Below are 17,405 nucleotides of genomic sequence, written 5' to 3'. Positions count from 1 at the left end.
TCCCTCACCTCCACTAGCTTTGTTTCTAGTAATGCTTCCTAAAACCCGGTGACTTCACACTCCAGGATGTCTGGCTCAGTGAGTGACCACACCATCATGGTTATCGAGGTCCTTTAGACCTTTTTTGTATAGTTCTGTGTATTCTTGCCACCTCTTTTTAATATCTTCTGCTTTTGTTAAGTGCTTGCCATTTCTCTCCTTTATTGTATCTATCCTTGCATGAAGTGTTTCCTTGATACTGCCAATTTTCTTGAGATCGCTAGTCCTTCCCTTTCTATTGTTTTCCTCTGTTTCTTTGCATTGTTCACATAAGAAGGCTTTCTTATGTCTCCTTGCTGTTTTCTGGAGCTCTGATTCAGTTGGTGTATCTTTCCCTTTCTCCTTTGCCTTTCTCTTCTCTTCTTTTCTCAGCTGTTTGTGACCTGGACGTAGGCAGTGGTTTTTTTTTTTTTTCTTAAAGGAAATGGAAAGCAATAAGAGGACATTGAGTTAGACTTCCATCAATATTAAAAAGCATTTCAACAAAAACCATTAAATGAATAAACAAGTCATAGAGTGGAAGAAAATATTTGCAGAACATATTTCTAACAAGAGGATGGTATCCGCACTTTATAAAGTATTTCTTAACTCGGCAGTGAGAAGGAAATTGCCTATTTTAAAAATGGACAAAGGATTTGGATGCATCACAGAAGAAGATATGGAAAGGACTGCTAAGCAAATAGAAAGTGTGTGGCATTGTTAGTCAATGGGAAAACGCACATTGTGAAACCACAATGAAATACCACTGCACATCCACCATCACAGGGGAAGAAAGATTGCCTTTGGGGGTGGGGAGGGGGTGAGAGGGATTGACTGAGAAAGGGGTAGGAGGGGACTTCTTGTCAGGATACAGTTACCCAATTTATGTATTTGATAAAATTTAAACTTAACAAAATGGTACCATTAAGATCTGTTTGACTCTGTGTAAATGTTACCTCTAAGAAGGAGTAAACAGTGAACTTTAGTTAACAGTATACGCATGCTTTCAGTGTCTAGATTTAAAGTACCTACAACTTAATTTTGAATACATCAAAAATAAGATGGATTGATAAATAGATACTGGGGCAAGGACAGCATGGCTCCGAGCTTTCATTGGAGTTTTCCAGGGAAGGAATGACAGTGCTGGGTGGATATGCTGAGTTAAGTTTAGGACTAGGTAGTTTTAGTAATTTTGGTCAGCCTGTGGGCTATAGAGGTGGTTCCTAGTTGTCTAGTACATACCCGTAGGTTGATTTAGAGCAGGAAGAATATTAGCTTGGTGTGTCAGAGTTTGATTAAATAGTAGAGGTGTGAGCTCTGAATCTGTTGGTTTGTGTTTGAAAGATGAGCTCTCAAGGGAGTCCCTTGCTGTCTCTAGACCTGGGAGGGGGGTAGTCTCTCTGAAATCAAAGCTCCAGATGCCAGCGTGTCAAGGATACAGAAATGAGAAAATATAGTTAATACATGTTCATATAAAAGCTTAAACCTACAGATTTTAAACCACCATTCTGCAAAGGTATACCTTGAAAAATTTAGACTCTTAAGCCAGCCAGAAGTTGATACAAATCCTGGCTGTTACCTCAGTAGCTTTGTGACCTTTTGAATTATTTAACTGCTCACATTTATTTTTTTATATGAAAATAATATTCATGTTAATTCACTTTATAGGGTTGAGTATAAATTATGTAATACATATGAAGAATAGTGCCAGGTACAAAGCAAATGCTTAAAATAAATGTTGGCAGTTTTTTCTTAAGTTTTCTGTAGCCAATGAAAGTTTCTTAGTTGTTCCTTTATATCCTTTGCTAATTTGTTAAGAACAAGGTTGTTCCTAAAGCTCCTTTCTTGGTGATAGAGGCAAGGTTAAAAACTATCTGGAGATAGGCATTTTCTTGTTTTTTGTTCCCATGCCTCAGCTGTATAATGGTGATAAAGTGAAGTATACAGACACATTTAGTATATAGAATTATAGAGACTATAATTTTTTTTTTATTACAGTTATCAGCTCTTGATTCCTGAGCTGATATAAACTTTTAGCCTTGCTAGTCACATACAAAATGGAAGGACTCCTCTGTTGTAAGTAGAGTTTTAGACTGGTCGATACAAATTATTTCATACAAGTTCATATATCATGCATGCATGCTGAGAGTCGCGTCAGACCCTTTGCGACCCTATGGACTGTGCCCACTAGTTCCTCTGTCCATGGAATTTTCCAAGCACGAATACTGGAGTGGATTGCGATTTCCTTCTCTGGGGGATCTTCCCAAGCCAGGGATCGAACCAGCGTCTCCTGTGTCTCCTGTATTTTAAGGTGGATTCTTTACCACTGTGCCACCTGGGAAACCCCTCGTTTCTCTTGAGTACATCAGTAATCGAACTAGAGCCTCAGGTAAAGTTTCTTTTGTTGATGCCATTCTGTTAATTTTATTCAGTATTCAGTGTTGTATATGTGGGTTTCCTCATGCCGGTCTAGATCCTTACTCCTTTTGATTTGTAGAAGAAATATAATCTTTAGGCAAGAAAGTCATGAAAAATAATGAATTAGTAAAACATAATAGGTTTATTGTGGAGAAATCTCCAGTACAAGGTCTGCAGGACTTTGCATGAGATTCTGATATGGACGTGCTTGCTCATCTGACTGAATCTAGGCGAAGACAGCTTTGTTAGATGACTTATGTTTGGTCTGTTATATCTTATTTCAGCATATTATTGTATGTTAATTGCATTGGTGAACTATATCAAATTTTGACCAGGCTGAATTTATCTGAGACCAGTTTTTGTCTTTAACCAGTTAGCATGCAAATTTTTTTAAACTTTTGAGTATTTAGACTGTCCTGAAGTCAGATAGTCAAATTTAGGAGATGTTGAGCTAATGTGTATGGGACAGTGCTATTATTACAGTTTATTTTGTAATTAGTAAAGTGTAATACTTTCTTTGGAACATATGAATTACTCCTATCAAGTATTTTTATCCGTTTAATGTTTTCAGACCCATCTTTCTCTTCCTTACTACTTATTAACAGTGAAGCATTGATATGTTTCACTTTCAAGTGATAGGTAGACATTTCTTGTGGACTTCTTAATGTTGTTTAAATGTGTAGAAACATAATTTAGTGAAGGTTTATGATTATCAAAAGGCTAATTTATACTGAGTTCTGTAACTGAGAAAATTCTAGCATCAAGTTAATGATTCGTTAATATTGATTTTTTGTTTGCATTGTGATTGTGGTGCTGAATGACTAAGGTTCTTTTAAGGTCAGCATATTATCATCTGCCCTGTATTGCTAAATTCTGTACCTCTTTTCTCTAAGACTACTAGGAAGCATAGTTTATTTAGCACATCCTAATACCACTTGGCCTTTTTGGTGTGGTCTCGTCACTCACATGTTAAGTCAGTCTCTCTACTTACCCTTGGTGCTGAGGTGATTGTCAAACCCTGATCCAAACTGAGATGCTGAGATGATGCAGCAGAGTGAGACTGGTGTTTACCAGGTTATCCAGAACACGTGTCCAGAAGGTTTATGTTACTATTTACTTGGGATGAAAATACAACTTAAAAAAAAACTATTGCAGACTCTCGACAGTACTGTATTTGAGGTGCCCAGGGATCCCCAGGTTTTAGTCACAGAAATGCTGACAGAGGTGCTGTGAAAACAAAAGCTCAGAAAGCTCTTGGTGAAGTGGAAAGTGTTGTTGGACAAGAGTGGGCTGGAATCTTGGCCCTGCCACTTGTTAGGAGATTGTTTTACTGTCCCTCTGAGGCTCAGTTTCCTTAAATTTAAAGCGAGATAGTAAGTAGCTTGCAGGTTCTTATGAGGTCCATAATATATTAAGTCTTAATGATGCCTGGCATATGGCCTGGCTAACTTATGAAAGTAATTGTTATTACTTATTTCACTGGTTTTCAGATGTACATTTCTTCACTTTGGGACGCATCATATAAATAAAATTGAAAGTTTTTCCTTATTTAGTATAAGATAATGTTGCATTTTGGATTTATTGAAATAGAGAATGTACAGAAGAGTTTTATAAAGTAGTTGTAATCAGTGCTGTTTTTCTGACATTTTTCCTGCATTTACTTCTTTTAATATCTTTTGGGAACTGTCCATATTTGCAGTTATAACTTGCCACTCCTTGTTAACAAACTGAAAACCTGAGAGAGCCATTTTCCTCACTGTTATGTAAAGTATTATGATTTAGTGTGCCTGGGAATATTACGATTCAGATTTTATGCTATAAAAATACTAATTTAGTCACCAGCTACCTCGCTTGCTATGTGGTAGGTATACAAAGACCTTTAGGAGCTCAAGGTCTTATGGGGTTTATTTTGTTCATAAATAAAAACTTTGGGTAGAAAGACTCTTTAAAGAAGAGGGAGTAATTAAAACTGCCTGATTTAAATCCCCTAGACTACTAGGTCTTAAAAATTGACCTGTTTTGCTAGGCATACCTAAAGAATTAGTAGTCAAGTTAAAACGGGGCTAGGTGCAGGCCATTGATATAAATGCATGTGGAAGAAAATGGGTACCAAAGGCTCATGTTAGAGAGGACATTTTGCTGGCAGAATAAACAGGCCTCCGACTGGCATTTGTTATCTTCTAAACTAATGCCCTAAGTGAGCTGAAATGGCGCAGAATAGAAAATAACAATCTGTACTTCTTATTCTTAGTTATCTAAGGTTAGAAGCATATCTTTTAATAGAAATGTCAAGACAGCTTGACTTAACGTTTAATTCTTTGGCAGTATTCTTTTGTTTGATTTGTTTAATTTTGGTAAAAGGCAATACATTGTCATAGTTTAAAAATCTGTATATATTTTATGGGTACACATATATATGCATACATATGTAAAAACAGAACGAACAAACATTGAAAAATTTTCTCTTTCCTCCCTCTCCCCACCTCAGGTAACTCCGGTTCGGGGGGGTGGGTGGGTGTGTGTGTGTGTGTGTGTGTGTGTGTGTGTGTGGGGGTGTGTGTGTGTGTGTGTGTGTGTGTGTGTGTGTGTGTGTGTGTGTGTGTGTGTGTGTGTGTGTGTGTGTGTACTAAAATACTGTACTTTTTTTCCACTTAATATTTTATTTGAGAGATCTTTCCTTGTCAATTCATAGGGAACTTTATTATATACTAAATTAATATATAATTTTTTTGTTGGCTACTTTCCATTTTTATTATTTCATTGTCTGAATTTTTACCCCCTTTGCTTGTATTTTTCGGTAAAATTGTCAAATCATAAAGAGCACAAATCACGGTGCTCAGTAGTTTTTGATTTGACAGATGCACAGTCAGTCAGTCAGTCAGTTCAGTTGCTCAGCCGAGTCCGACTCTTTGCGACCCTGTGGACTGCAGCACGTCAGGCCTCCCTGTCCATCACTACAGTATTATCAAGATAAAGAAGGTTTCATTCAGTCACCCAGGAAGTTCTTCGTTCTCTTTCCCTCTAGAGGCAACTACTGTTGGGATTTTTTGCGCTTTAAGTTTGTTTTGTCCCTTCTCGAACTTTATGTAAATGGAATCATTCAGAATCTAGTCTTTCATGTTCAGCTTCTCTGAGTCAAATATTTCTGAGATTCATTCATGTTGTATCAGTAATTCGTCTTTTTCCAGATGTTTTGCTTTGAAGATCTTTTCCCTCGGGCTTCCCATGTGGCTCCAATGGTAAAGAACCTGCTTGCCAATGCAGGAGACTTAAGAGATGAGAGTTCCCCTGGGTTGGGAAGATTTCCTGGAGAAGGGCATGGCAATCCACTCCAGTATTCTTGCCTAGAAAATCCCATGGACAGAGGAGCCTGGCAGGCTGCAGTCCATGGGGTCACAAAAGAGTCGGACATGACTTAGTGACTAAACAACAACATACCATAGGATCTGTGGATAACTTCTCATTACATGCCATCCTTTTTAAAATACATGATGATGAAAACTGATGGAGTCCTCTTGGGAGGTCTTGAACTACATGTCTCCATACACAAAGACTGGAAGGAAGGAGAAAATTGTCCTAAGTTTGGTCTGGTTTTTTTTAGTGATGTAAATTGAAAGCCATTTCTGGGAAGAAATTAGCATTTCTAGAAAAATTTAGGCAATTTTCTAACCTCTTCTAAACAACCAGGCACTTACCACCCACCCCCTGACTCTCAGGCACTGTTTTGCTCTCTTTGTTAAATATTCTGTGTGTACTTGAAGCAGATTCTATAAATGTCAGTTAGATGGTGGTTGATAGTACTGTACAGCTCTTACTATGATATATAGATTTTTTTTTTATAGTCTGACTGTCCTAAGAGTTCGTGAGATAACTCTGATGACTGATTTGTTCATTTCTTTCTTTAGATCTATCGGTTTTTACTTCGTGTATTTTGAACTTTATTTTTAAATGCATACAGGTCTTCTGATGAATTGGCCCTCTCAATGAAATATGTATATTTATCTCTGGTAGTATTTTTAGACATGAGTCTTACTATTTCTGGTACTATGCTTTATTAAACTCACTGCTTATATGAACTATATTTCCACTCTTGTATTTTCAGCCCATCTATATATTATATTTAAAGTACACCCTTTTTGGTAGACATTTTGCATACTGTATTCATTCTGACAAGTCTTTCTTAATTGGAGTATATGGTGTATTTATGTATAATGTTAACGCTGATAGGGTTGGACCTACTCTTTGTTTTACTCTTTACACTTTGTTTTCAGTTATCATCTGTTATTTGTTCTTTCTTTCCTTTGGACTTATTTTTTAGTATTTCATTTTATTAATAGTTTTCTACATACTCTTTAGTTATAGCTCTTGGCTGTTTGAGGAGGGGGTTGCTTTCCCAGTGATAGTCTGTGTTTTTAGTTTTGCAATAGTGTAGTGATTCTAAAACGCCTGCTGTTTCTTCTGCTGCCGTTGTCATTTAAATTACACTCGAATACTTTTAGTTATAGGTTTTTTCTGTAGTTGGTCATCATCTTTCTGTAGAAATGAAGAGCTGAAATGAATACTATCTTTTTATATTTACTTACATACCTATACTTTTTAGTTCTTTAAAAATTTCCCCCGTGATTTAACTTACATCTGTTATTTCTCTTTATCCTGAATTTTCTTGATTATGGTTTTAGGTTGAGGGTTTTTTTCCCCTTGGTGCTCTTTAAAGCTGCTGTTCCATTACCTGCAGGCTTCTGTTGTTTCTAATGAGAAATTGTTGTTATGCCTCTCTGCATATGAATTGTTGTGGTTTGGTTGCTGTCAAAGCTGCGTGTCATTGGTTAAAGGTGATAAAAAGCAAATTTTCTTCAGTAACTATTACCATCAGGGTGGTAAGATGTGAGCCCAATTCCAATTTGCACAGAAGTGACTGGAATAATGAGTAGCACGGGGGTCAAGAGTGGGGTCTGCAACAGAGTCAGGGAAGTGAAAAATTATATGCAGCAAGTGGGCGAGAGGTTTGGTTAGTGTCACTGATTGAGGCCATCTGTGTTTGCCGAAAGGCATTTATCAGAAGTTAGGCTTCTGCCTTTCCTTAGAGGGCAGACTGGGAGGCAGATAGAGGCCCTTTTTTCCTGATGATCAGTTACATTTCAAAGGAATGGTTTTCAGGTCCTCCCCTCCTGAGTTGTAGGAGTCATATATACATTTCAAAGAGACAGGAAGGATTTACAATTGTAAGCTTTTTAAAATAGATGCTCCTCAGGAAAAGGAGGCCAGAAGCCTATGTATCAGTATTGGCTGGGACAAATGGTAAATTCTTTTGGCAGTCTTGAGCATTTCCAGGCAGGAACTCCAGAGGGTCTGTGTCACACCACAGACGAGGCCTTAGGTTTCTAGAAGCCATGTTAGAGTTTGGTCAAGTCTTCTACTGCAAAGGTTTGGGTGGATTCCTTTCTGGAAAGAGTTTTCATACTTCTCACGAGCTTAAAGATTTTCTTTTCAACGTTTGTTTTTAGCAGTTTGACAGTGATATGCCCTAGTGTGTTTTTGGTTGTTTCATGGGTGTTATTTTTAAACTGCTTATTATTCACTGAGTTTCTGGGAAGTATAAGTTTAGTTTTTCACTGAAGTTGAAGAGTTTCAGCTATTATTATTGCAAATATTTTTGTCTGTTCTTAATTGCCCTCTTTTGGGGACTCCATGTGCCACTGAAACTTTTATTTTGTTACTCAGTCTTTTATTTCAGTTCTAATTAGATAACGTCTTTGATCCATCTTTAAATTCACTGACTCTTATGTCTTCTCCCACCATCAGGTTAATTTTTAATTTCTGATTTTGTAGTTTTCAGTTATAGAGTTTTCATTTGTTTTTAGTTTCCCTGAGATTCCTATTGGTTCATTAAGTCCATGAACATGCTCATAGTAAGTAGTTACTTCAAGATTTTTGTCTGTTAATTCATTTTAATGGTCTGTTTCTAACAGCTGTTTTTTTTTTTAACCAGGGGGTAACAGTTTCTTATCTCTTCACCTGTTTAGTATTTTGTGATTTTTGTATTGGCTATTTGGGACAAAATATCATAGAGACTAAATTCTCTTATCTTTCTCTGAAGAATGTTGATTTTTGTTCTTACAAACAGTTTTGGGTCACCTGAAAGTGCAAACTGCTTCTGAGCAAAGGAGTAGCTGAAATCTGAGCTTAGTTCTTTCAGACTTTCAAGTGCTGGTTTTGAACAGGCCTCCACAGCCTCTCCCACAGGGACAGTTTAGGGTCTGGCCAGAATTCACACTCCTGTTTTGATGTGTTTTTTTTTTTTTTTCTTCCCCTTTGTGGTTTCTTTCCTTCATTATGGGATTTCCCTCTTCTTTTTCCAGCCTTTCCGATAACCCCAAATCCACCCTCTGATTCTGCAGGTCGTTAAAACTGCCGTTTTTTCGCTTAAGGTCTAGTTCCCCTGGGTAGCTTCCACTGAGGGTCGCCTTACAGAGCCGCGCAAATGCATCTCACCTGGTCCTGCTGCACCCCCTATAGAGGTTGGCTTTCCTTCAGTTTCTGTCTGCTTTGTGTCTCTCCACTGTTACCAAATAGTTGATTTTATTTTGTTTTCAAATAGTTAATTTTAATATATTTTGTTTAAAGGCTATCATTTTTATCCAAAGGAAGGTTTGCCCGATTGAGGCTGCCCTACTGGCAGGACCTCTATTCTGTTTTGTATTCCTTTATTAATTTCATACAGTTGCCACTGTTGAAGATTATAATGTGTTTCAGGATCTAGTAGAGGCAGTTGCTTCTTCGTGGGAGTTTTCTTGGTCATTCTTGTAATTTTTTTTTATATATGTTGAGTAATTTTGTTTGAGTCTTAAAAATTTTTTTTAATCTTTGTTGAGAGTTCATCAAATATGTAAATTTGGCAGAACTGATATTGCTATGATGTTAGCTTGCTGTTTAGGAAGATGTATGTTTTTCTCTTTGGTTGATTTTTGTGTTCTTTAAGTAATAATTAAAACGTTTATTTTTGTAGTTTTGACACATTTATAATTACATTTATCCTAGATATTTTGTATATTTTGATATAGATTGATTCTTTAAGAAAATTTTCATATATAAATGAGGAAAAATTTTACTTGATAGAAGCAAATTTATTATTTTTAAATAAACCTTCCAATTTGCATGAGAGAGATTGCAATGGTCAATAGAACTGAGGCTTAAATACCCTGTGATGGCAGTGGAAAAGTAGCTGAGTTGAGTTGGGAGGTAGTTCTGTCTGCCTCTAGATTGATTGCATGCTTTTAACAGCTACTGTTTATTGCTCTCTCATATATTTCAGGGCTTGAATAAAACACAGCTTAAGCTCTTCATGCCCTGTTACATTTCTGCTTCTCATGTCAGTTCCAGAGTTTCTTGAATGAAATATTTTTTAGCCTCATAAGAGCAGAATAGCCACATTATGTACTCTTCTCAGTCATTTAAAGATCTTTTGGCTGTTTTTAAAGAGAGAAGAGGAAGATGTATACTGTTCCTTCGGAGGTTTGAATTCAGATTCATGAAACTCCAGAACTGGGTTGGTTTTATTGTTTTAAACCACTTGGTGCTATATGTTTCCAGTAGATAGTTGATAAATATCTTAAAGAACCATTCATGTTATGGTTTTTTAGTCAGTACACCTTTGGGAGAAAAGAAAAGGTCTGAATTAGCCTCCAGTTTGGCCTTTTCTGACTTGTAGTCTGAGAAGTGGAAGTTAGACTTCTGAAGCCTAAAAAAACCAAGAGAATCAGTAAAATGTCTCAACAAGGTGCTCCAAAGTGTCTGAAAATGCATTTTGCAAAGCCATCCTGCATTACACTTACGCTAGCCTCCAATGCAGCTCAGTGACCCTGCGGGAGACTGGACGAGTTGCCCAGCCTCAGGAAGGCAGCGCTTTTCACCAGTGCCCTTTGAAATGCTGAGTGAGTGAGCCGGTTAGCAAAGGATGCTCAAAAGTTGTTTTGAGATGTTTCTTTCTCTTCCTTTAAGTTTTGATCATTTCATAACATGTAAGAAGTTGGAATGGAGTTTCAGAAATTGTCTTTTGACCCTCATTTTTAAAAAAGTATAACCTGCTATCTTTGGCAAGGCCCCTTTGGCAGAGAGTAGTTCGATTCCAGACTGTTTATTAAGCTCTTCTTTTCTCCTCTTCTCAGAATTCTCATTCAAAGGAAGTGGTGGCAGGGAAAATAGGCGGACTTACATCTGGGCTGTCCTTATTCTGGAAAGAAATGTGGAAGAAAAATTATGATTTTTGAATTTTCAAATCAGATTTTTTAAAAAAATCTTTCTGGTGTATGTCTTTCAGGTGAATTGATGAAGAAAAACTAGATACAGCAACTTTGCATAGTCATAGTATCTTTTACAAATTTTGTGCTTTCACATATCTTTAATCCTTGTAGCAGTTTCTTAAAAATTTTCAGGTAGTGTGCTATGCTAGGATGACTTCAAAATCCATTTCCTTGTCCTTTGTAGTAATAAGAGCAATAATAATTTTCAGTAAAACTGAATATGTATGTATCTTAAACAAATAAGCTGGAAATTTTAACTGGATATATGTCTGTTTTAATTGAAATTTTATCTATGTTAAAAATACCAGTTGATATCCATTTTTAGATTTTTTTTTTTTAAAACTGGATTATAAAATGAAGCACTGTTAGTAAGACTTAATGGCATAGGATCCTTTGTTGTGAGTAGAGGAAATTGGAAAAGGCACAGTTATGATTTCATTAAGCTAGAGAGCATTGGTGTTCACATTTTAAAAACATAATCATAACTTATCTGGAGTCACATGTTCCATTTTATTGGCTTCCTTCATATAGAAAATATAGAAATCAGCACTAAATGCCGGTGAAAAAGTGAAGTGGCATATATTTTCTGGGTGAAGGAAGTGTTCTGCACATTCTCCATGTTTTGCATCATGGTAATTTGAATAACCATGCTTCCATGTTCACGTCAACTTTTTGTTTTTCAATTTATGCACAGCACTTGCTCTGAAATTTGGGGACTGAGTACACCAAATACGATAGATCAGTGGGATACAACAGGCCTTTACAGCTTCTCTGAACAAACCAGGTGAATATTCTGCCCTCTATGGAATCCTAGAGATCTTGTGGGAGGGAGGGTGTTTTGGAAGACCTAAAGTGGGTTGCTTAGTATAATTTTGCCTAGGATGTTTCCTTAATGTAAAATAAGGCATGGCATTTAAGATAACTGCTTGCCAGTATTAAAAATATATTAAATGTTTCCGCTGACGTGTTGATCAATGAAATTCTAGTTTTAAATCTTTAAATTACTGCATCCCCTAAAGAATAGGAGCTTCGATAACTATATTCTCATTTTAGTGTGAGGGTAGATTATAATCTGTTGTTGGCCTAATTTTTCAGTAGATACATAACCAGTTTTTGCTAAATTTCTTGCTGTCATCTAAATCTCATCTTTATACTAATAAGTACATGGTTATTTACTGAACCCCTTATGTCACAAATAATGCTAGGCTGACTTGTTTTGGTTATTTTTTTTTTTTAATCACCTTATTCTCTTTTTGAGCATATTGGTATTTGTCCATTTCATCGCATCATTTTCATCACCATCTGCATTTATGTGTGAGCTATAGAAAATATACCTCAGTACTCAAAACAGTCACAACTGGGTAATGAGTTATGTTAGTTTTAGTAAGTTACTTTTACATCATTGTTGGTATTTGCCATTCTTCACACTAGTTCCTTTTTTGATAATTCAGTCACCTACAGAAGTAATGCCCTTAAGCCTCCCTAAGTAAGAGTTTGAGTCACTAAAGATAGATGTTGATAACATTTTTCACGTGTAGCTGTATGAGACTTTACAAAAAAAAAAAACAACAAAACATTTTTTCCCCAAACGGCTACCTGTTCATTGATTGACATTTGAGTCATTTATGTAACATGTTTATAAGAAAAATACCCTAGTGCTGCTGCTTACCTTTATATCAGATCCATTAGATAGTACATTTTTCTTCCTTGTATTCACTAAAACTAACTAAATGTCTGTCATTCCTTTCTTTATGCTCTTAATGTACTAGTTTAGCCCAATTGAGTATGTTTATTGTTTTTAAAAGTTCCCATCTTTCTTTTCCCCTTGCTTCCCAACAGGTCTCTAGATGGTCGTCTTCAGGTGTCCCATCGAAAAGGACTGCCTCATGTAATATATTGCCGATTATGGCGCTGGCCTGATCTTCACAGTCATCATGAACTCAAAGCAATTGAAAACTGCGAATATGCTTTTAATCTTAAAAAGGATGAAGTATGTGTAAACCCTTACCACTACCAGAGAGTTGAGACACCAGGTAGGAAAATTAGATTTTTTCCCCTTGTTTTGGTTAAATGCTTGAATTTAAGTATATTAGGTACTCTTACACCTAATTGACCCAGGGAAACTTTGGCATAAAACTCTTTAATAGTGAAAAGTGAAAGTGTTAGTTGCTCAGTTGTGCCTGACTCTTTGCTTCCCCATGGACTGTAGCCCACCAAGCTCCTCTGTTGGTGGAATTCTCCAGGCAAGAATACTGGAGTGGATTGCCATTCCCTTTTCTTCCTGACCCAGGGATCAAACCCAGGTCCCCCGCATTGCAGGTGGATTCTTTACCATCTGAGCCACCAGGGGAGCATAAAGCTCTAATAAGTTGCCTTGAATTCAGTAAATTTTTTGGCAGTAATTAAAAATACTAAGAAAATGTTGATATATGTTATGGAAAAATATAGCTTAGAGGGAAAGATACGTTAGTTTCTTGAAATAACATTTCACATCAAAGTGCATATCTAGGAAATTCTAATCCTATAGATACACAATCTGATTGGAACTGAATAAGTCTCATTACCTGTCTGCTGCGTTAACTGTTTTAAGTCATTTCGCTCTTTGGTTTTTTGATGTACTTTAATGATATCATTTGTAACTAAGCAGTTTAGTAAAACTCACAGCAGGACTTCCAGTCAGTTTACTTACTCAATTTACTTAGTACTTGAAACTTAATAGAATGCTGCTATGTTTAGGGGAAAAAAGCTTGATTTTACAAATCTTACTGCAACGTTTTCAATGAGGATTTATGAACTTCTGCGGAGTCCCTTGCACTGCAAGGAGATCCAACCAGTCCATCCTAAAGGAGATCAGTCCTGGGTGTTCATTGGAAGGACTGATGCTGAAGCTGAAACTCCAATACTTTGGCCACCTCATGCGAAGAGTTGACTCGTTGGAAAAGACCCTGATGCTGGGAGGGATTGGGGGCGGGAGGAGAAGGGGACGACAGAGGATGAGATGGCTGGATGGCATCACCGACTCGATGGGCATGAGTTTGAGTAAACTCCGGGAGTTTGTGATGGACAGGGAGGCCTGGCGTGCTGCGATTCATGGGGTTGCAAAGAGTCGGAGATGACTGAGCGACTGAACTGACTGACTGACTGATGGTCATATAATATGATCAGGATCACTCTTTCCCCAAAAGTACAAGATAAATCAGAACTTGGAGATTTAGATTGTGGACTTCGTGGTAAATTAAAATCATAATCGGGTTTGTCAGTTTCTCAATAGCTGAATAATACCAAATAAGTCAATCCTAAACTTCAGAAATTAATCGGGCTAATTCTTTTCTGTGTGTGAAGACTTTTGATAAAAGGGCTGCTCCCATCTGCTCTGCCGTTAACTGGGTTTCTTCCGCTCTTTCAGTTTTGCCCCCGGTGTTGGTGCCCCGGCATACAGAGATCTTAACAGAGCTGCCCCCTCTGGACGACTACACCCACTCCATTCCAGAAAACACTAACTTCCCAGCAGGAATCGAGCCGCAGAGTAATTATATCCCAGGTATTTTTGCCTTCTGAGTCTCCTAAACTGTGACATAGATACAGATTTTGTTCATAAACATTCATCTATTAATAAATAAGTTATGGTTTGGCTTTTTAAAAATTTTAGTTCTACAGACACAGCAACATGTATGTTGTACTGAAAAATCAGGAAACTTCTATTTTAGTTCTTTTTCATCTGGGACTCAGTAATGCTGAAAAATAAATGAACCACATAATTCTCAAATTCTGCTCTATAACATTATGTGTCCAGTACAAACTAAAGGGATAAGCATGAGCATATAGCTGTATGTTGGATTTTTTGGTGTTTTAATTTTTTTCTCCGTGTGCAGTATTAATCTATTCCACTTTTATGTTTTATTTATACCACTGAAAATGTGTAAGGAACTTCGAGTTTCAGCTATAGTAAAAAAAAATTGCCTTAATGTGTCTCATCATGGAAATAATGCTTGTTCTTTGGAGGTAATTTTGAAAACATAAGGTAAAAGAAGACTTTTTAAAAACAGCTATTTTTAAGGTTAAAAAGTATTTTCTGACTATCTTGATGCCTTTTTCTTTTACTACTATTTATTCCAAAAGGAGATTTAAAGAATAAAAGCTGCTTTTATTGGGAAACATAAACATTTTGAGGAGTTAGTACAGGGCAAAGAGTTTATTGTGGAAAATGGGGGCTAGGACAAGGGGAAGCAGGGTGAACACTAGGCATTTTGTAGGGAGAGGAATTTGACTGGAAGTAGTTACATGTGAGTAGTGTGTTGGATTGAGGGAGTCCTTAAGTCTGAAGTGGAAATCAGTATAATTCAGCAATCCTTAGGAAACTGAGGTGTAAGCATTCGCTCTTGTAAGATACCTACCCAGTGATTATGTAGAAGGATGTTAATCAAAATGTTTGATTTTTACCTGTGGATATATTTGGGCTGATTTTCCATCATCTTTGTTTAGATTTGGGTCTTTTACAAAGTGGAAAATCACATCTGGATTATACTTAACCTGCTTTTCTGGACAGTGGGTCTTTACCCAGCTCCAACTGACAGCAAAACCTTGGTGTTCACTTTTTATTCCACTGTGAAAGAAATTGTAACATTTCCTCCAAGACACTAGTATTATACCTTTGTTGTTTACTATTTTATGTATAAATAATAATGGAGAAAAATGAAAAAGAATAGCATATTTATCAGTTCAGTATTTTTTCCTATTTACACCTTTGAGACATGTGTGGTTAAACTGGCAAAGCTTAGCTCTTCTTAATTTTATTTGATTTAACTTTTAAAATAGCATATAAATGTATATATTCTTATTTTTATATTCTTTGTTGTTCATGTATTACTATGAAGGAGTTTATTTTCTTCTCATATTAAAAATTTAGGGGACTGACATTTAAAATGAAAAGTTTGATACTTAAGTTAAAACTTAAAATTAACTTATTGAAGAGAGATTGTCAACAAGAGTTCATGGAGGAGACCTTTAACCTGCATCACCTACACTTCTTTTTCTTGCTTGGAATTATGATTGGTAAAATTGTATAAATTTTTTATTTTACATGAAGCTTAGATATTCCAAGTACTGTCTGAATATAAACATTTTGTTCATAAACCATTTTGGAAATGACACATTAGAATCTTATGTATTTTCAGAAAGTAATTGACCTCGGTTTTGTGTAGCAGTCTCATTTGAATTTAATTTTCTACCTCAAGCATTCAGGACTTAACTGTTTAGAAATCACTCAAGCAATCCACTATTTAGATAGAATTCAGGCTAGACCATTCCTGAGCTATATTACCATATTTTGCCCTGTAGAACCTAGCGTAGTTTGTCAGCCTGTATTACTTTGTAATTCTGAATCTTGTGTGCCTATGTTGTGTGTCTAAGTACCCATTTACGATGGCCATTGGTTAAAAAAATTTTTTTTGGTTACTAATTTATTTTAAACATACTGATTAAGAACTGAGGCATCTTTGAAGTTATATTTTTGGCTCTTGCCCCAGAAAATATACAAATGAGAACGAGCCAGATATGTAAATAATAGCTAAGAAAATATGCACAGAGAGCTCAATTGTATTACAAGTGGGTTTTAAGGATTCACCTGTAAGGTTTGGATCGGAACCTGAATCATAAGCCCTCAGTATCCAATACTGCTTTTTATAGTGATGTTATGTAACATTCATATGTTATTTGGAGTGATTTGTTGGTTATCTTTGGTAGCTGGGAGAAAAGGCATTGAGATTAAATTAAAGCTGTTCTTGAATTTGTTCTAAACTTTTGTAGAAACGCCACCTCCTGGATATATCAGTGAAGATGGAGAAACAAGTGATCAACAGTTGAACCAAAGTATGGATACAGGTAAAAAATATTTTCAAAATTACTCAGTAGTTAAATACACAATTTTGTCGTGTTTGAAATTCACTAAAATTATTACTAACCCTTATGTTTAGAAAAGTTGGGATACCTATCAAAAAAATGAAATCTTTTATTTTGATTTAATCATATTTGAGCAATCAGAGAGAGGACCCTCTTTGTCAGTGAAAGATTAACACGTACTACTCTGCAGAATAATTGTTAGGATTTTCTCTTATTAGAGTTAAATAAAAATCGGGGAACACTCAGATATTTTTCAAGTGTTTTATGCTTCTGTTTAAAGTTTTAGGGACTTTATGAATAAATGTCTTTGTGATAAAAGATTCTAATTAATTAACCCAATAACAGGTTTTCAGAGGAACTTGGAAGTAAGATATGGGGATCAGCTTTTTAGTGCTCTTTTAACTTAATAGTTCTGAATTATAGTAGATTGTTTACATAAAGTACCCTGTATATTGTACTTGACCTGCTTCAATTTCTAATACTCAGCTATCAACTTTAAACACAATGAAGAAAAAATTTTGACATGTAATAAATATTACACACATCAAAACTTTAGAAAAGTTGTTATATAATAGAGTGCATGTAACGCATAATAACTGATAGGTTACCAGTGAAGTAGCTGTGATGTCCCTGTAATTGTAGATCTTGATTTATTCCATCCTGGTTGTATCTTAAGGATTGGACAGCTTAATATCACAACCTGCCAAGTTACAGCATAGCTTTTTCTACACAGTTTATACTGAAGCATTCTATATTTATGATAATCTAAGT

General features: G+C 36.0%; 1 protein-coding gene across 2 annotated transcripts in view; it reads left to right on the top strand.

Moving 5' to 3' along the window:
- SMAD2 (SMAD family member 2) overlaps positions 1-17,405 on the top strand; it is an 87,626-nt gene that overhangs the window by 44,503 nt on the left and 25,718 nt on the right. For both annotated transcript variants that reach the window (XM_043889686.1, XM_043889684.1), the window contains exons 3-6: positions 11,431-11,520; positions 12,576-12,769; positions 14,143-14,277; positions 16,542-16,616. In XM_043889686.1, the coding sequence (XP_043745621.1) occupies positions 11,431-11,520; positions 12,576-12,769; positions 14,143-14,277; positions 16,542-16,616 (494 nt within the window). The remainder of the gene's footprint in view (positions 1-11,430; positions 11,521-12,575; positions 12,770-14,142; positions 14,278-16,541; positions 16,617-17,405) is intronic.

Source organism: Cervus elaphus, chromosome 27, assembly GCF_910594005.1.
Source record: "Cervus elaphus chromosome 27, mCerEla1.1, whole genome shotgun sequence".
Taxonomy (NCBI): Eukaryota; Metazoa; Chordata; class Mammalia; order Artiodactyla; family Cervidae; genus Cervus; species Cervus elaphus.
This window is presented reverse-complemented; position numbering and strand designations above follow the sequence as displayed.